Below are 20,802 nucleotides of genomic sequence, written 5' to 3'. Positions count from 1 at the left end.
AAAATCTGATTCCAATAAAATCTGATTTTCACAGTGTGTCAATACAGACATTTAGCTAAATTCATCAACAAAAATACAATAACTTTATTTGACTTATGTATTTGTTCTTTTTCTTTTCTAAAACAGCCGTTTCCAACTTAATGCTATATTAGCAAACATGCATATTTAAAAAATAAATATAAGGAAATAAAAGCTATAATATAATATAATATAATATAATATAATATAATATAATATAATATATAATCTCTCCATACAAAACTGCATATATTGCACTCTTAGATTTTAAACTAATTAATTATTAAAAAGACAAAGTCCTATCTTTAAGGAAATCTTTAAGGAAAAGTCTCCTCTTTTTAATCAATAATTATGCTGTAGGTGAAAATAATAAATTTTCAGCCCTGTTACGACGTGTTTGCAGCTGTTGGATATTTGTATAAATTTCCATATTATATTCTCTTTCTAAATGCCCTTTCACCTTTCTGAAGGTAACTCAACATTTTTAAAATGTGCTAATTTAGCATGAGATGGCACAATGCAATTAACACTTAAACATATTATTTATCTCCTAAAATGTCTAAAATCTCAAAAATGTACTTCAAAACCACTTTATCCAACTGGAAAATGCATCCGTTTCATAGCATGACACTACAGTTCAAGTCAAAAGTGACCTCTGAAAGTTAAAGCGCTTCAGTATTTGACGATTCACCTCAGGGCTGCTGGGTTTTCAAGCCAAGGCTGCGAGAAGAGGCCTGAACAATGTTTGCACAGCTATGTCTCTTTCAGGTCCCATAGCGCACGCCAAGAAGAGTGGCAGACAATGTTTGGCGACTGTCTGGGCGGAGGCTATGTTAAGGCCATGAGCTGGACAAAGCTGAGTTACTAAGTCAATGTTTTCAATGACGGTATTTAACAGTCAACAGTAAAGAGTAGACGATTAGACCACAATGCGACCCTTGAGAGCAAGCGAAAGAAGCACAGCCAGTATTTCTGACCCCAACAGACTGCATAACGTGAGATCTAGGGTACTCTGGAGGTGAATATTTGAGTGGGTTGGTGATTAACAGGCTTTTGGAATATGCGGTTGCTCAATCAAGATCAGTCACGGCTGGACTCAGAGGTACACAGGGAGTCTTGTTTTCTATAAAGAGAGAAAAAATTGCTTTTCGGTGTTAAAGTTGAACTCTGCTCGTTTCCAACATCATGTTCGTTGGACTAAAAGAACTGCGGTTGATAATAACCGGAAAAAAAAAAAGAGTAAAATCACGTGAATTCCAGAAGATTTGTAATCAGACACTGTACTGGTGTGTTATAGTAAAAATGTCTATGCCATTAGTTATATTTTGAGCCACAGAATGCACACACAAAATTACACATTTAAAGGAATAGCTCATCTAAAACTGAAAACTCTAATTGTTACATAAAAGGAGATATTTTGAAGAATATAACAGTTGTCAAGCACACATAGGTTCTTTAAAAATGCACCAGTATGGAAATTTTGGACGATACAATCAGTGTTATTACTGATAACTAAAACTATAAAAAATTATTTTTGCCAGAAAAAAAGCTCAATTAAAATATAAATATTACACGAATAACTTAAACTTAAATGAAAGTCAGAAATGTTGTCTTGACAGCTAACTGAAATAAAATAAGTTTAAGTTGAAGTACAAAAATTACTAAAAATAAAAGCTAAAATAAAAATAAAAAAACTAATAAAATTAAAAAAGCACATAAAATCACTAAAACTTAATTAAAATGAAAACACAAGATATAATCTATCTATCTATCTATCTATCTAATAAAAAAGAAAATATTTACATACATATTAAATGAAAATCAGAAATGTTGTCTTGGCAACTAACTGAAATAAAATAAGTTTAAGTTTATACTAAAATTACTAAATAATAAAAGCTAAATATATAAAAAAAACTTTTGAAAAAAATGACAGAAGCACAAAAAGTCACTAAAACTTAAAATAAAATGAAAAATATAAAAATAAAAGCTAATTCAAAATATGAATTAATACTATAATAGTACAAATAATACTAAAATAACACTAATAAGCCAATAATTATTTTTGCGTTATGCCTGTAAACCAACAAATGGCTAATTTTATAAATTTACACTATGTTGTAATTGATAAATATTCAATATTGGCAATTAAATGACAATTTTTTTACCGACAATGGCTGATTCCGTTCCACTAGAGCATAGTGCTAGCGTCAAGGGTCATGGGTTCAATTCCCAATGTAAGTCCCTTTGGTTAAAAGCATCTGCTAAATACATAACTGTAAATATAAACCAATATAGTATCGGTACAGTATAATGTGCATCCCTATTCATAAACAATCATTTTGTCCTCCATAAAAAAGAACAACATTTAAATGGATTTAAACAAGCTGATGACCAAAAACTTTTGGGTGTTTAGTTCACAAATTGTAAGTCCCTTTGGTTAAAAGCATCTGCTAAATACATAACTGTAAATATAAACCAATATAGTGTCGGTACAGTATAATGTGCATCCCTATTCATAAACAATCATTTTGTCCTCCATAAAAAAAGAACAACATTTAAATGGATTTAAACAAGCTGATGACCAAAAACTTTTGGGTGTTTAGTTCACAAACTGTAGCTTAAGAAGAAATAAGAAGAACAAATTGCAGAAAGTAAGAAAAAGAGAGATAAACTGCAACACTGAATGGCACTCCAACCTCCTCAACTACATATCATTGTCTTTACCTGTCGCTGTTCTGAAGCGGAGCTCCATCTTTGCTCCAAGAGAGGTTTGGAGGTGGCAATCCCTGAGCGGGACACATCAGCGTGAGGCTGTGGGTAGCATTGGTGAGGTAAGCGGTCCTGCCCACATGGATCCGGAGATCCCTCTGGAAGCTCATGGCAGATCTGTGATGCTTTTGTCGAACGATAACCGCCCAACTGCCTTTTTTTGCCACCTTTCCCTCAGAACGTTCAGAAGTGTTTGGCGTCTTATCTAAATGATTGTCCATCGCAGTGCTTTCCTCAGTTGGTGCCCCTTGCCCCGCAGCAGCCAAATCCTCCATAAGTTTTCCAATCAGGTGCAACGCCATTTCATCCGTCACATCTCCGGTCTCGGCCAGCTGACTGATGTTCTTCACGAGCTCCTCGAACTGTGCAGGATCAAGGACAAAGGCTCCTGTGTGGCTCCTGGCGGCTGAAGCCAAAGCATAGTTCCCCAAAGCAAGAGTATCCCAGAGCTCCTTAGGCTGGCCATCGTTATCTCGGTAGAACTCGTTTTTTTCCATCCATCCCGGGCGAGATTTTGGAGCCTTCTTTCCATGTGGAAACCCCTCATGGCACTTTGAACCAACGTAACCTCCTTCTTTGTTGACATACGGATGAAAGTGTCTTCTTCCCAAACTCTTTCCTTCAGGATGTTCCAGGAGTCTATTATTGTATCCGATCAGCTTCAGGATGAAAATGTCTGAATCTTGGTTGGCCCAGCAGCGGTACAGTCCGATATCTTCAGCCTCCAGGTTGTAGATCCTCAAAGCGCCAGATTTGGTGACGCTCAGACGTTTGGAACTGGTCAGATCCCTCCCATCCTTCTCCCAGCGGACCTGAGCTTTAGGGAAATGCCGAACGGGACACTTGATAACGATGGAGGTCTTGGGAAGAAGGTAGGCTCGTCCTCCGATAGTAAAACTGAGGCGTTTTTCTTGTCTGGTCTGGATGTAGATGCGTTTCAGGCCAATGACCAGAGGGCAACGTTTTTTGGAGTGCTTGTGCTCTGTGGAGAGAGATGGAAGAAGTTTAAACGGTTCAAACATCGGTTAGGGCTAATTACTTTAGTTTCGCGTGAGGTTATGAATGCTCTAGAAACCCCCAAATAATCTCCGCTCTTGATTTCGAGCCCAGTGAAGTCAAATCACACGGGACAAAAGGGCTTTGGAAAGTTTAGGTGAAAGAACAAAAACCATGAGGGCACAATGTGAATATACGTTCTCCGCTTGCAGACTGATCTGCTATGGGGCGTCCCTTCATTCCACAGGACCTTATCAAGATATTCAAACCGATAAACCCAATTCTGAACCTAAAGCTAATCTTAAAGAAACACTATCAAGGCCGATCTTTCTGCACCACAGCGTTAAGCTATAATCTGAATGCATCTCAAAGCAGTTCACATGCTCATAATATGTTCACATATATGACCACAGAGAGTTCATTGGTTCATGGGTATCATGAGAATAATAACAACATGCTAAGTGATACCTACAGAACCCTGCGTTTTATTTGAGAAATTTGAGATGAAACCCAAGTAGGATTGTGCTGTTACTACGGCTCCAAACATCAGGGGGTCCCAAAATCTTTTTATGAAATTTCCCTTGTGCTGCTATCAGAATGTATGGAGACCACAGTGAGAGCAAGATCAAATAGAGGTCAGTTCTAAATTAAATTACAACTATAAATGACATGAAATGTGCAATAAATTGAATGCTTCACATTGACATAATCAGGTGTGAACTGATGTGGCAAACTGCATGTAAAGAGGGTTGGGAAATGGAAAGACACACAGCTAAACAAGTGTAGAGTATCTTACTGCTGCATGGGCTCATACGGCAGCTCCTGATCAGAGGAGGGAGGGGGAGGTCACTGCAGGCCGACCTGTCCAGAGTGACCAGCTGACCGGAGGCCGTCTGTCTCCTACACACGGGTTCCCTCCGCTGAACGCCTTTTCCACACGTCACAGAACACTACAAACACATATGGACAAATACATACATTAAATAAACTCAATTAAAGGAATAGTTCACACAAAATGGAAAGTTTGTCCTGGCTTAATGGTCCATTCACACCAAGATCAATAACTATAAAGATAACTATATTAGTGTCCACACCGACAACATTCTGTTTATTATAAGCAGTAAGCACGTGCTGCAGTTTTGTCGTCTGCTTTAAATGCTCAACCTCTTTAAAGCAGGATGAATTCTGACTGGCTGTGAATGTATTTAGCATTCATCAGCTGGAGGAAATCCTTCTGAAAGTGATTTAACATGCCTTAACATCTGCAAAATTGCCCTTTTTGGATACCTACTTTTGTGTTTCTTGCAAGAAATAAAATAATAATAATCTGGGGTTGGAACAACATTCACTTTAGAAATAAATTTACCTTTCTATCTACATTTTTGTTTTTGAAATAAGTCTCTTATGCTCACCAAAGATGGATTTATTTGAGTTGAAAAAAAAGGAAGAAAAAATAAAAACCTTAATATTGTGAAATATTATTGCAATTTAAAATAATTATTTTCTATTTGAATATATTTTAAAATGTAACTTATTCCTGTGATGGCAAAGCTGAATTTTCACCATCATCATTATTGTGAAAATCGTGATGCTTTTTTTTTTTTTTTGAGAATGTTTTAAAAAAACGGCATTTTATTTTAAACAGAAATCTTTTGTAACCTTATAAATACTTTTACTTTACTTTGATCAATTTAATGCATCCTTGCTCAACAGTATTCATTTCTTTAAAACAAACTTTTGAATGATATGTGACCCTGGACCACAAAACCAGTCTTAAGTGTCAATTTTTCAAAATTTAGATTTATACATCATGTGAAAGCTGAATAAATAAGCTTTTTTTGTTTGTTAGGATATAACAATATTTGGCCGAGATACAACTATTTGAAAATCTGGAATCTGAGGGTGCAAAAAAATCAAAATACTGAGAAAATCGCCTTTAAATTTGTCCAAATTAAGTTCTTAGCAATGCATATTACTGATCAAAAATTAAGTTTTAATATATTTATGGTAGGAAATTTACAAAATATCTTCATGGAACATGATCTTTACTTAATATCCTAATGATTTTTGGCATAAAAGATAAAAAAATCTATAATTTTGACCCATACAATGTATTTTTGGCTGTTGCTACAAATATACCCCAGCGACTTAAGACTGGTTTTGTGCTCCAGGGTCACATATAATTGAAATAATACATATAAATAATTAAAATGCTACCAAATTGTACCAAATAAATAAATGCATACATAAATACATACCTACATACATACTGACTGACCCCAAACCTTCGAATGGTCGTGTAATCACTGCAAACTAAAGGCTGGAATACACAACATGACTTTTAAAATCTGAATAGATTTTAAAACACTAGGCATCATACACTAGCCATCTTTGTAATCAGTTACAGTGAAAAAACTGGGCATCATACAATAAATGACTAATACGTGTTCTAAAATTGGCTCAGAAAATGTTTGATATCCTCCAACTGGATGGAATCATAGTCTGAGGCTAAAAAATCAGAGTCTGTGACCATCAAACACTACGCGACTTTCCATGAAATCTGTCAACTCAAATCTGCAGACTGGCTCTGACTTTCAGCAACTAGCGTCAACTTCTCCAGACTGTAAATCGGTGCTAAAATCTGGGCCAAATTTGTGTAGTGTATTCCAGCCTTAACTCACTGTGCAAGAATATTATTTATGAAGTATTTGTCTCTTCGAGTATGTCCCCAAATAGGTTTTGGTAACTTTTATAGGAAATATATTTCCAAAGTTTAGCTTGGTTAGAAACACACACACACACACACACACCTTTGACCACTCTCCTCCTTCCAGACGAGGCAGCAGACAGTCAGGGTTGTTGCAAATCCTGTGGCCGTCGGGTTTGGTTCCAGCACACTCCTCGTCACTCAACCTGCGGTAACTTCCAGTAGCCAGTCTCTGTTTACAGTAAACCTTACGCCACTGAGTTCCTCTGCCACACGAATGAGAGCACTGACCCAGAGACCAAACAAACCAACATCAATCCTTTCCACATATGCCACAGCCAGAGAGAGCACAGCATGTGAGCAAATACAACCACACACCACTCGATGTGCAGATGTTGTTTACCCAAGTCATTAAAAGCTACGTGAAGATTCAAGATCAGCTATAAAAATGATTTCACATGTTCCATAACAAAACATGCTCAAAGAGAATAGCATGTCCTTCTGAGTGTTTATGTGAATCTCTGGCACCTGCTGTTTTTATAATATAAGCAAATCTATGCAAAAGTCTACATTTGCCTAGGAGAAACCATTGAGATATTAAAAAGATTTCTTTGTCATTTTTACTTTAAAAAAGTAGATGAATCCTGCACACTGCTATACTGTAGCTTGCAAATCATATTTTAAGTAGGGCTGCACGATATACTGTAAATAAAATCGATATTGCAATATGGCTTAGTACGATTGTCAAATTGCACATGCTGTGATTTAATTAAATAAATACTGTATATGTTTTATCGTTTTCAGAGAGAGATTTTTTTTACATTTTACAGAATAAATTTTTACAGTATTATCCCAATATATTATTTATACAAATGCAAATAAATAAATAAATAAACAAACAAATAAATAAATAAAAACTTCAGAAAAGAATTACATTTTAAGCTTTTAAATATTATTATTATTATTATTATATGCTCCCCTCTCCCCAACAAAATTATTAATTCAGTCTTTCCAAATATAGCTATTCAAGTCATCTGGTGAAAATTCCTGTATTTTGATCACCTCCATGCCACGCTGAATTGAGGCAGTAATTAAAGCAAAATGAGCCCCTACCAAGTATTGAGTACATGTACAGTAAATTAACATACTTTCCAGAAGGCCAACAATTCATTAAAAATGTTTTTTTTTATTGGTCTTATGGAGTATTCTAATTTGTTGAGATAGTGAGTTGGTGGGTTTTTGTTAAATGTGAGCCAAAATCATCACAATTAAAAGAACCAAAGACTTAAACTACTTCAGTCTGTGTGCATTGAATTTATTTAATACACGAGTTTCACAATTTGAGTTGAATTACTGAAATAAATGAACTTTTCCACGACATTCTAATTTATTGAGATGCACCTGTATATAGCAGGAAAACAAAATACCGCAAGGTCAGTTTTTGCAATATCATGCAGCACTAATTTTTTGTCAGTTGTTTTTCAAACCAGATGAACTTCACATTGAAACACTGCATTAAAATATTGCAAGCTATAGCATTGTGAGGGATTTATCTGTTTTTATTAGACTATTTGCTTCCATTTATTCTTACGCACCAGCTTATAGTTTTTACAAGGAGTTGCAATTATTTCAAATCCAAAATCCAAAGCAAACAGACTAAAAAATAGCTTCTTCCCCTATAGGCAGTTAAATGCTTAAATGCATAATCTGCAATAAACCCCTATACCTCAAAAAAAAAAAAAGTGCAATAACTCCCCCACACTATATTCTACACTGCACTATTACTTTACTCTGTACTACCACACTGTGTACTACCACTTGTTTATCTCTGTATTTATATCTTATCTTCATTCTATATGAATGTCTTTGTCATTTTGTATACATGTCTTGTCTGTTTATACTGTGGATTTGTTTGTATATATTTACCAATTTTCAGTTACATTGTGTTTCTCCTTTCACAATTGTCCTTATTATTTATATACAATGTGTACAATGTTTACTGTGATTCTGCTATTGAAGAGCTGCTAAAGGATTTGTCATTGTTCCTTTAAGCAATGACAATAAAGATCTATTCTATTCTTCTTCATTTATATTTTGACTTTTGTCCTTTTTCTCTGAAATCACGGGGCTCACTAACCTGCTGCCACTCCTCAGCGTCCCAGGCCGGTGGACACGCCACCTGGCTGCAGGCCTGCAGTTCTGGAGGTCTTCTCTCCACACACTCTTTGCTGGACACAGATTCAGTGCGGTTTCCTGCCACAGACCTCACGCAGGACACGCTGCGCGTCTGCAGCCCCACGCCACACGACACAGAACACGGGTTCCACATGCTCACCTCCCATCTGAAGAAAACACACAGCTCTTACACACTCCATGCATAAACAACCCATTTTAAATTCACGTGACATACAGGATATTCAGTGCATAGAAGATTTTTTTTTTTTTTCGATTGGGAATTGATTGGATCATGAAAAGTGGATGTTTTACAACACAATGAATTCAGAACTAAATGTAAGCTTGGAGTGGATTGAGGAGGTCCAGCTCTATTTACTTATAACACCCTCAAAATAGCTATTTGGCAAGTGGTTGATCACTGATCAGTGTATATATATATATATATATATATATATAGAGAGAGAGAGAGAGAGAGAGAGAGAGAGAGAGTATTTAAATTTATAGTATTTATTAATTTACCATTTAATTTTTTATATTTCCAGATTTAATTTAATAACATTTAGTTTTTTGTCTCAGTTTTTAATTTAATTTAAATATTTAATTAAATTTTAATTTGTGTTTATTTTTTTGTTATATGCTTTTGTCATTTTTAAATATTTTTATTTAGCCTTAATTTAGAAATTTTAGTACTTATTTTATTTAGAACTTATTTTATTTCAGTTAGTTGCCTAGAAAACATTTCTAATTAAGTTTATATATATATTTTATATTTATATTTGATTTTATGCCAGCTTTATTTCAATTAAAGAAAAATTTTTTTTTATATCGCTTTACTTTTGGTTAACATTAACAGCAGTCTAGGTGACGTCAGCCGAAAAGTAAAGTTGTTTCAGATGCAGGGCAAGTCAATACTTGATGTATTTGATCAATTATAATAATATAAAAATAATAGATTATAAAGACAAATATTTTCTTTTGAACAACAAACACTGAGAAGTCATGCGCAATAAGACCAGGAAGGTGAAATAAGAAAGTAAATCATTTATAACACAAAATGCCAACAATATTCCTTACCACAGTAATCTGTATGTTTATGATTTAGCAGGATATTATTGCATGTATATTGTATAGCAATGCAAAACATAAAGTGACATTGCCATGGTCTTTGAACTTTATGATCCCTGGCATTCCATGACAATCATGATCGGAAAGATCCATATGAAGGTGATCACATGACTTAAACACCAGGCATTTCGAATTCAAACAATCCTGCCCATATAATCTGAGATAACAATCAAGCTTTTGCCCATAAGAATATGAACCATTGTAATATTCTGAGCCACAGTGCAGAAAAAGCCACATGAAAGATATCAGCTCCAGTAAAATCATTTATTCCATAATGCACTGCACTAAAAAGCCAGCTGTCCTGCTTTTGTTGGCAAATGGTCAGTTAACAGGAAATCACATTATTTTCATCACATGTCCTTATTTTCAGAGCGGCCTGACAGCCTGCTAAGATTAAATCTGAGTTTGGTCTTTGAACATAATCTAGGCCAGTGGTTCAATTTTAGCTCCTTGTTAAGGAGCTGGATGAATCATTATGTCGTTTTTTCCTTCCTTGCTTTTGCACGCAATATCTTTCCATGACAAACACATTTGGTGTTGGAAGAATTAATCAGTGGCATTTGCTAAAGCAAGCATCACTATTAGTATTATTATTGTTCATATTTCAGGTTAAATAGGGTTGTGCTATTACATTTTTTTTTAAATGAACAGACTTACACTTGTCAGTCTTGCAATAGACGGACAATCAGCAGGTGAAAAACTGCCCTAGATTTAATTGAGCAACATCTAGAGATCACAATATCACACGCTAATTTCTGATTACAGCACCTTACCAATTAATTACAGAATTTATTTGATTATCAGTAAAATAAAGTCTTTATTTCAGGCTGTTCTTCACGCAAAGTGATTGTATGACATTAAAAACAAAACGTTTTGTGTGCTTTTTAGAGCTTCACTTTCGTTGTCACTATGAATTGTCCTTATATTCAAACAAAACCTTGAAAATGTCTTATTTTGTCTTCCAAGGAAAAAATAAGAGCATACAGGTTTGCAATGATAAATAAATAATGACAGAATGTAATTTTTTTTTGGCAAACTATTCAAGCAACACATGTGGAACTAGTGACTCAACAAAGACGATGAAGGAATATTATTTTTCTTTTCATCATTATAATGATTATTTAAAAAACATTGTTTATTCGCTCATCATTTAGTTCACTCTTTTTACCATCCAAACCTTTGGGGTCAGAAAGATTGTTTTTCTTTTTTTAAGAATTGAATACTTTTAAGGATGCATTAAATTAATCAAAAGTGACAGTAAAGACATTTATAATGTTACAAAAGTTCAAGTAAATGCTATATACATATACACAGTGTGTGTGTGTGTGTGTGTGTGTGTATATATATATACACACGCACACACACACACACACACACACACACACAAACATACATACTAAAAATTGATAACTGAATTTATGCACGAATAAAAGATCCTGGCAAAAAAATATTATGGCACACACCACAGCACTTTCAATTAGCTTATAAAAACAATTAGCTTATAGCTATCCTGAAATAGAGCAATTTGTTTAAGCAACAAATACATTTTTCTATAGTGATTTCTTGCAGTGTCCTTTGGACCGTACCTTGGAGGACACGGCTGAGGGTTACAGATGCGAAGCAAGGCCAGTGGCGCTTTGGAGCCGTTGCAGAGTGTGTCATCAGCAATTTCCTTTTTCAAGGTGCTCACACACCTGACAACAGCCATCTGTTTGCCTGAAAAACAACACTGTGAGGAACAAGGTTTTTGGCAGAGGAGCTTTTTATATAGAATTTTAGATAAAGTTATACAAATATATATGTTTCACTATTTCTATCTACCCATATTGCTGTGTGGGAAAAGTGAAAAGTGAAGACTGTTAAACTTGAAACACTGGCTCTAATCCTTTCTAATAAAAATAAACCCAAGTACTATAATAACAATGAAAACAAAATCGTTTTACAGTAATACCAGGTTATATTGATAAATATAGCATTAACATGGACCAAAAGACTTTGATATTTAGGAGTCAACCGCACTTAGAATAAACGTGGTCATAAAAAAAATGTGGCAAAGTCTCCTAATGAACCACAGAATGATTTTTCCATATTTCTGCCGAGATTACCCTTTTGGAAAATATTGCTGAAATTCGTAGCTTGCGTGATCTGTGCATAATTGGATTCAGGAATAAAAGCACAACATGCTTTTCAGAACTTGTGTACATTTATTCCTGTCATGTCATTAAATGCAACTAAAACACACATGAAACACTAGTGATCTGTAAAAGTATTTAAGTATTGTGGAAATGCGCTCGCCCAGAGTGGGTGTCAATGCACACCTCAAGCCGCCCACTGTCTAAACGCTTTCCAGGCTTAAGAGATTAAAGTTTATGAGATCTGTAATTCCACATAAGCCCCAAACATGTCATGTTTGGACTAATGTAGGGGTGTCATTCAGGGAATATTATGATGTCAGAACACCTCATGTGATTGAGAAAACAGGCTTGCGTTTTTTCGGGGCGATGAAAGGTAGTGACTGGATGTGCACGAGTGTGAGTGTTAACTTATTCGCATTATGTTGAATTCGCTCAATCTTTTCATTTGAATTAAAATATTTTTTTCAAATACATTTTTAAATATTTATTCCAGATTGGACCGTACCTTGGAGGACACGGCTGAGGGTTACAGATGCGAAGCAAGGTCAGTGGCGCTTTGGAGCCGTTGCAGAGTGTGTCATCAGCAATTTCCTTTTTCAAGGTGCTCACACACCTGACAACAGCCATCTGTTTGCCTGAAAAACAACACTGTGAGGAACAAGGTTTTTGGCAGAGGAGCATTTCAATATGTATTTTGTAGCCCAGGCTGATCACTATCAGCTCTCTTAGCAATTTTAGATTTCATGCCAATTTCATTTAATCTGGAAAGCTGTACATGTAAAAATCTAAATCAGTCCTTTTGCTGTAGAAAACTGTTGATAAAAGCTATTTGGGCAGTAAACGTATTAGAGTGGTTGTTTTCTCTAATGGGTTTCATGGAGGCTCACCAACAGCACATGAAGCTGAGCAGGGAGTGAAGCCCATGTATTCCCAAACATAGCCGTGCTGATCAGGGATCTCCTGGGCGCTCAGGGGCCTCCAGGACGAGTCTGGAGATGGTAAACAGGGGCCTGAATCACAGGTCCTTTGTAGGGGAGGCTTGTCCTCGTCACACTCTTCATCAGGTAATTCGACTTCGGCTTGAGTGAAAGACAGCAGCACTTTGCATTTCACCTGACGCCTTTGAACGCCCAGACCACAAGACACACTGCAGGCCGACCACAGACCTGGGATGAACCTGAACACACACAGAAATAAGTGATGAATCTGAGCATGTTTTAAAAATATGCCACTTTCACAACCAGTTTGCAAGAACAAATGTGAAGAGATCCAAAAAAATAAAAAAATACTGCTTTGCTATTGCGTTGTCCTCACTAACTGCACACAGACATGACATGATTGCAGATGTTTCTGATTACGGTTTCTTGAATTTTGGCTGATATTACATTTAAAGGAATACACTACTGTTCAAAAGTTTGGGGTTGGAGAGATTTTTTTATGTTTTTGAAATGTCTCTTATTCTCAGCACATTAGCTATATTTATGTAATCAAAAATACTGTAAAAAGTCATATTATGAAATATTATCGCAGTTTCAAATAACTGTTTTCTATCTGAATATATTTTATAATTTAATTTATTCCTGTTCATTTTCAGCATTACTCCAGTCTTCAGTGTCACATGATCCTTCAGAAATCATTCTAATATGCTTATATGCTACTCAAGAACATTTATTATTATTATTATTAATGTTGAAAACATATGAGCTGCTTAATATTTTTGCAGAAGCCATGTCTTTACTGTCACTTTAGATCAATTTAATGCATTCTTGCTGAATAAAAGTATTGCTACAAATATACCCCAGCGACTTAAGACCGGTTTTGTGGTCCAGGGTCACATTTCATTTCAAACCTGTGCATTTATTCAGTGGAACACAAAAGGAGAATTATAAGGGATCTTCAAGCTGCTCTTTGGGTTTGAAACGACATTATGGTGATTCAATGATGACAGAATTTTCATTTTTGGGTGAAGCATTCCTTCAATGAAAATTTGGAGGATTTAAGCAAAGCTTGTAAATGTAAAACACGTGTGAGGAGGAAAGTGTTAGACGTCTAGATGACAAACACCTCCTGTTATGTGCCTCGCATGTCTTCTGTCTCGAATAAGGACGTTTGATTCATGAGCAGACGGGACTGTGTTTGGCATGACTTGGCATGAAAAAAAGTGCAATTTATACATGTACTCAGTCAAATCGCTTGAACTAATTACACAAGACTTCATGACAAGTTTGTCTTGCCAAAAAGACGTAACATATTTAAGTGAGAAAAGACACGGTCACACGGAGAGACCCAGATGAAAAAATGTTATTGAACCGAGGTTGCTCTTTTTAAAAGAGTTCTCAGTCATGCTTCAACTTAGATGTTTCTCCAAAAATAGCTTTGGATTGGATGGAATAGAATAGAATAGAACAAATGTTGTCAGGAGTACAGAGCTATAGTGTTAGGAAAACATTTTATTCATTTTCAACCACTTGTTTAATTAATTTCTGATATGAAAAGTAAATTGTAGTTATTGATTCACTAATTTTACTTTAATTTGACTTTATTTCACTGGTGGCTAGGAAAAACAACAGAGATCATAATGAGATCTCAAAAGAGATTTCATTCTCATGTTTTCTCCTCCGGGAAAGACACTGTCAGAAGGAACAGGGATCTGACAGGAAAATAAAGTAACATACAGGGAGAAGTCTCAGGTATTAATTAACTCCACAGCAAGAAACCGCTCTAAAACGCACCGTGACTGACTCTCGATGAGCTCACGGTGTCAGTCTGCACTTCTGGAGCATTTCATATTCAGATCACACATTATTTTCATGAGCGTCTGTCTGCGGCAAACACTCCTCTCTCCTGTCTGACAGCTGTAGGCACTGACTGCTCCCTAATGGAGACCTCTTTGGCTAGTGAGCTTCCCTGCTGCCTACATAGGTAACATCCTTCACTGAGATGGAAGACTCTATGCAGTCAGCAATTCTGTACCTCATTCAAATACAAATTACATAAATGAAAAACGTTTCTTTCCTGCAGTTCACTATCACGGATGGATTTTTTTGCACTGCACATTCTCATTATATTCTCTGTGATAGATACATGCAATGCTGCAAAATGGGGTTCTTTAAAGGGCAGCATAATTTTATTACTAGGTTTTGGAAGAGAGACTTTAAATGCTTCCCTGAAACAAATAAGTTCTGACAGCATTTCAATCATATCAACGATTTAACGTTAGTTTTTATTAGTAGATGAATGGAGCTAAACAGTGACTGCTCACTTTATCAGCGGCCTTGGCTCCAGATTTATTTCCAATTTATTTTCTATGAAGGCATTTTAAGAAAATTCTTCCATAAAGAGTTCAAAGCCTTGAATGAAACTAAGCAGCTACGATGAATCACAGTATTACATCGTTTGATTCGACAAAAAAACTAAGGAACTTATGAGAGAAAGAAGGCAGCACTGAATGTACAATTCACCAAGACTCTCCGAGAACGCATTGCGACAAGGTCTATGAAAAATGTTCGAGAAATATTTCATATCATATTTCATCTTTTAATTTGTTCCCTCAACAACTATCATTTTTATTTAAGAACCAAGGATTTTTAGAGTCTTTGAAAAATCTGGATATATACGTGATTCTTAAATGTGTGAATTCTAGACCTGGTCATGAAAGGCATAAATTAAAATTAAAATTAAAATTAAAATTAAATAAAATATTTGTTTATTTATTTATTTAAATGAAATATACATTTTCTAACTCTGTCAAGCTGTTATCAGATAAAAATGGCGATTTATGAGGGAAAATAAAAATTAAAATTAAAATTAAAATTAAAATATTTGTTTATTTATTTATTTAAATGAAATATAAATTTTCTAACTCTGTCAAGCTGTTATCAGATAAAAATGGCTATTTATGAGGGAAAATAATAATATAAAAAAAAACACTGTAATCACAAATGACTAGAAAAGATGTGTAAATTTATGGATAATAAAAAGTTTAAACCATGAAGAACATTCACTTTTGGAATTATTTGAATTATTTATTATTGTTTTATTTCATCATTTTAATTAAATATCATTATTATAAATAATTGACAATATTTATATAAATATTAAAATATTTAAATAACCATTTAAATGGCCACTCCTAGTTTCTTTAAATAAAAAAAAGTTTGAAAATGAGCAGTTTTGTCATTACAGCAAAAGTATTAGAAATATTTTTAGGGGCCTTCAAATATTGTCTTTGACCTTGAGGGGCCTTTGAGTCTGAACAGTTGAAAACCGCTGTATTAGAGCATCATGTAGTTAGCTTAGCAATATGCTAACATCAAAATTAGATGGAATTAAATCATTTCACATGTGCAGTCCCTGCCTATGTAGAATGTTTCAAATCCACATACTGCATAAGGTTCTATTTCAGTGAAGATGCTGACTTTCAAGGCAGCTGACTATGTAGGCAGTAGGGAGTAAAGTAGCGCACTCGAATGTGGATCTTTTTAAAAGATCACTTTATTGTTGTCTGTACCTCGAGGTTTGTGGCAGGCGATGGGGACCAGGCAGTCCTCTTTGATATGGGGTTTGAGGTGGGGATTGCAGCCGCCAGTATGTTGCCCACTGTGATCCACACACAACACGACTCTGTACCGCAAGCCTGGGCCGCAGGTGACCGTGCACTGGATACAAAAACACAAACAAATACATGGAGCAGTCCAGACGTGCTGATATGTGATCATATTACATTCAATATGTGCTGTGAAAGCACTATACAAATTACAATTTAATTGAAATTTGCCTATGTATGCCAAGAGTAAAGTGAAAATATGTGAAAATAAAAGTTTGGGGTCTGTAAGATTTATTGATTTATTAATTTTTTATGATTTTGAAAGAAGACTCTTTTGCTCAGCATGGCTGCATTTATTTGATCAAAAACACAGGAAAAACAGTATTGTGAAATATTATTACAATTTAAAATAACTGTTTGCGTTTTAAATATATTGTAAAATGTAATTTATTGCTGTGATCAAAGCTGAATTTTCTCATTACTCCCTCCAGTCATCAGTGTCACATGATCCTTCAGAAATCATATAATTTCATATATTTTAATTCTAATATTATATAATATCTATTATATTATATATTTGATATTAGCTATTTTTATTAGATAATATCTAATATTCAGAAATCATTCTAATACACTGATTTGGTGCTCAAGAAATATTTCTGATTAAAAATGACAAACACACACAACAAAATTACTAAAAATTTAACTAAAATTAAAAGAAAACAGAAAATATAAAAATAAAAACCAATTCAAAATATTAATAAAAACGAAAAATAGCCTCTCAATTAGGGCTGCACGATATATCGTTTCAGCATCGATATCGCGATGTGCGCATCCGCTTAGTTCCGCTTGTTTAGTATAGGCTACGAAGGCACTTTTGCTCAGCATGGCTGCATTTATTTGATCAAAAACACAGGAAAAACAGTATTGTGAAATATTATTACAATTTAAAATAACTGTTTGCGTTTTAAATATATTGTAAAATGTAATTTATTGCTGTGATCAAAGCTGAATTTTCAGCATCATTACTCCAGTCATCAGTGTCACATGATCCTTCAGAAATCATATAATTTCATATATTTTAATTCTAATATTATATAATATCTATTATATTATATATTTGATATTAGCTATTTTTATTAGATAATATCTAATATTCAGAAATCATTCTAATACACTGATTTGGTGCTCAAGAAATATTTCTGATTAAAAATGACAAACACACACAACAAAATTACTAAAAATTTAACTAAAATTAAAAGAAAACAGAAAATATAAAAATAAAAACCAATTCAAAATATTAATAAAAACGAAAAATAGCCTCTCAATTAGGGCTGCACGATATATCGTTTCAGCATCGATATCGCGATGTGCGCATCCGCTTAGTTCCGCTTGTTTAGTATAGGCTACTGATCGTTATATTTATACTGATTGTTTTCTTTGCTCACACACAGACACGGTGTCTACACCGGACGCGACAGCTGTACAGAGATACCCATTTTAAATACATTTAGTAGCAGAGCTTCTGCACGCGATTTTCAGTGCTGGAAATCCATTTATCCTGTTGAAACTTCCGCATCGTCGTGGAGAGCGCAGGTCACGGTTGCTTAGCAACGGCAGACGCCACGAAAACACAAGCTCCCGAGTATGGGATTACATCTCTATGCCTTGACAACCAATCACAACATTCCTTGCATTACCTCGACAGCAGAAGAGGGAAAATACAGTGCACGCATAATTATTATGCAAGTTGATATTCTGATCTGTCTACACTGGACGCGACAAAGCGACCGTTGCATATCATTTGAACTTTGTGTCAGTACGTCATAAAGAAAACGTGGCATCAGTTTACTGTCTGTCGGGGATTTGTGTGCCGCGCCGCATCCAGTGTAGACAGACAGCATGGGTTCATTGTATTTTGTCGCGCCGCTCGCGTCCGGTGTAGACACAGTGAGAACCACGCAGATGCACGTGAACACTAATTTCTGTTCACTTCTGCGTCTATTTGTGCCTGAAATACTGTGCTCTGCTAGTATCCTTGTAAACACAGTCAGATGCTTATGGCTTAGGTGAAGGGAAACAATTGAGAAAGAAAATGGATGTGTAACAGTATATTGGTTTACAGCAGTTTAATGTTCCTGAGGCTTTCTGTGTTATGAATGTTAATCAAACAACAAAACAAAGAAAAATCACTTTTGTAGCTTTAACACAGATTTATTAGATTTAATTTATACAGTGAAGACTATGCAGTGTTATTTTACATTTGATTATTCAATTTCTGTGCCTGAATAATGTTAGGCTTACCTGAAAAATATAAAGCACTGCTTATTTCATTTGTATCGTTGTTCTGTTATTTATCTATGCTTGTAATTTGTTTATTTGCTATGCTGATTTACTCGCCTACAAAATCACCCCAATCACTGATTATTTTTTTCCCCCAAATAAACTATTCAAGTCATGTGGTGTTTTTTTTTCATATCGCAAAATATATTGCAGAAAAATAAAATATCGCAATGTGAGTTTTTTCCAATATCGTGCAGCCCTACTCTCAATGATACCAAAATAATCTGCTTTACTGTTTATTATCAGTTGAAAACAGTTGTGCAGCTCATATATATATATATATATATATATATATATATAAATCAAAATAAACATAAACATCAAATAAATATAGTCATAAAGACAGACTACTCATTATGGTGTCATTATTTTTTCAGTAATCGGTATTTTTGAGCTTACTAGGTTGTAGAACAGAGCTATAGATGGTCAATGGTCATCAGAAATGGAAGAAGAGGTCAGTAAAGGTCACTCACCTGAGACCACTCCATGGCCATCCACTGCGGACACTCAAAGGTGTTGCAGTTCTGTTTGCTGATTGGTCGAGGAGAGTGTGTGCACTTCCACTCCTCGACCTGCACGATCTGCCCGTGGACGTCCTCCTCGACACACCCCACGCTTCTCTCCTGAGAACCACCTCCACACGACACCGAACACGACGTCCACGGGTTCTGCTCCCACCTGCACCAATATTACACACTTCATATTTAGTAGATAAGTAGTAACTTTGTTATGAAATATGTTGTAATGTAATAATGTGAAGGTGTCAACAAGGCGATCACAAATACAGTAAAAACAGTCAAATTGTGAAATATTATTGCAATTTAAAATAACTGGTTTCTATGTGAATATATTGTAAAATGTAATTTATTCCTGTGATGCAAAGCTGAATTTGCAGCATCATTACAGTCTTCAGTGTCACACGATCCTTCAGAAATCATTCTAATATGCTGATTTGATGCTCAAGAAACATTTCTTCTTATTCATAGTTTTCAGTCACGTGACTGGCTCGAAGACCTGGCGGGCAAAAACCTCCATAGAACTGCAGCACAAGCCCGTCAATTTTCTATCTATTCCAATCCAAAAATATTTAGATCACCTCTCAAAAGAATAAAAACAAAGGTATGTGAACAAAATGCAAGTTTTGGCCATTAGCAATCCATATAAAGCACCTGCCGCAATATTTCAATCACTAAAAACAGCGGGACATTCTAAAACATTTAATGTGAAAACACTTAAAGTGCCTTTAACATATCACAGTGATATTAAAAGATCAAATTCAGTACACAGAATTTGCATTCAGTGCTTTATACAGGCAAGCAAATGAGCCCAGAATATGAACGCAATGTGCTAAATGGTTTAAGTGTTTTCTTTATAATGGTGTTCTATGGGGAAAACATTTAATATTAAACTCTGCGCTTATATTCTGGGTTCATCTGCTTGCCTGTACAGAGTATGCATCATTAATAAGGTGCATACTGAATTTGGCTGAAGTCTTACTACATTACTACTTAATGCAAACTTTGTAAAACTTTGTTTTTTCTTACTTAATAAACACTTAATAAAATAAACTTTAACTGATATATAATATAATATACAGTAATTATGCTAGTTGCCAAGGCATTTCTTATTTATTTAGTTTTTATTTACTTTATCTTAGACATATTTTAAACAACAAAAACTAAGAAAAATGACAAAAAAAAACAAAACAAAACTACTAAAACTTTACCTAATATTAAAATGAAAGCAGAAAATATAAAAATAAAAACACTGAAACAAAAGCATAAATTCAAAATATTAATAAAAACTAAAAATAGTATCTCAGTGATACCAAAATAATCTGCTTAACTGTCACTTTTGATCTATTTAATGTCTCTATGATTAATGAAAGTGTTAAAGTATTAATTTATTAAAGTATAAAGTCTTACTGACCCCAAACCTTTAACGATAATGCATCTACCAATGTATTCAAAGTATTGCTTTTATATATA

At 34.7% G+C, this 20,802-nt stretch overlaps 1 protein-coding gene across 1 annotated transcript in view; it reads right to left on the bottom strand.

Moving 5' to 3' along the window:
* Window positions 1-20,802, bottom strand: part of LOC107709482 (ADAMTS-like protein 3) — a 200,839-nt gene that overhangs the window by 21,410 nt on the left and 158,627 nt on the right. Inside the window, exons 13-23 of the mRNA XM_016513974.1 lie at window positions 19,288-19,492; window positions 16,436-16,583; window positions 13,215-13,242; window positions 12,813-13,102; window positions 12,431-12,560; window positions 11,612-11,619; window positions 11,377-11,506; window positions 8,628-8,832; window positions 6,594-6,776; window positions 4,580-4,733; window positions 2,743-3,769 (exon numbers count right to left, since the gene is read on the bottom strand). Of these exons, the coding sequence (XP_016369460.1) occupies window positions 2,743-3,769; window positions 4,580-4,733; window positions 6,594-6,776; window positions 8,628-8,832; window positions 11,377-11,506; window positions 11,612-11,619; window positions 12,431-12,560; window positions 12,813-13,102; window positions 13,215-13,242; window positions 16,436-16,583; window positions 19,288-19,492 (2,508 nt within the window). The remainder of the gene's footprint in view (window positions 1-2,742; window positions 3,770-4,579; window positions 4,734-6,593; window positions 6,777-8,627; window positions 8,833-11,376; window positions 11,507-11,611; window positions 11,620-12,430; window positions 12,561-12,812; window positions 13,103-13,214; window positions 13,243-16,435; window positions 16,584-19,287; window positions 19,493-20,802) is intronic.

This window comes from Sinocyclocheilus rhinocerous, unplaced genomic scaffold (genome assembly GCF_001515625.1).
Source record: "Sinocyclocheilus rhinocerous isolate Xijiao unplaced genomic scaffold, SAMN03320098_v1.1 scaffold1467, whole genome shotgun sequence".
Taxonomy (NCBI): Eukaryota; Metazoa; Chordata; class Actinopteri; order Cypriniformes; family Cyprinidae; genus Sinocyclocheilus; species Sinocyclocheilus rhinocerous.
The sequence above is the reverse complement of the archived record's forward strand: the minus strand, read 5'-3'. Positions and strand labels throughout refer to the sequence as shown.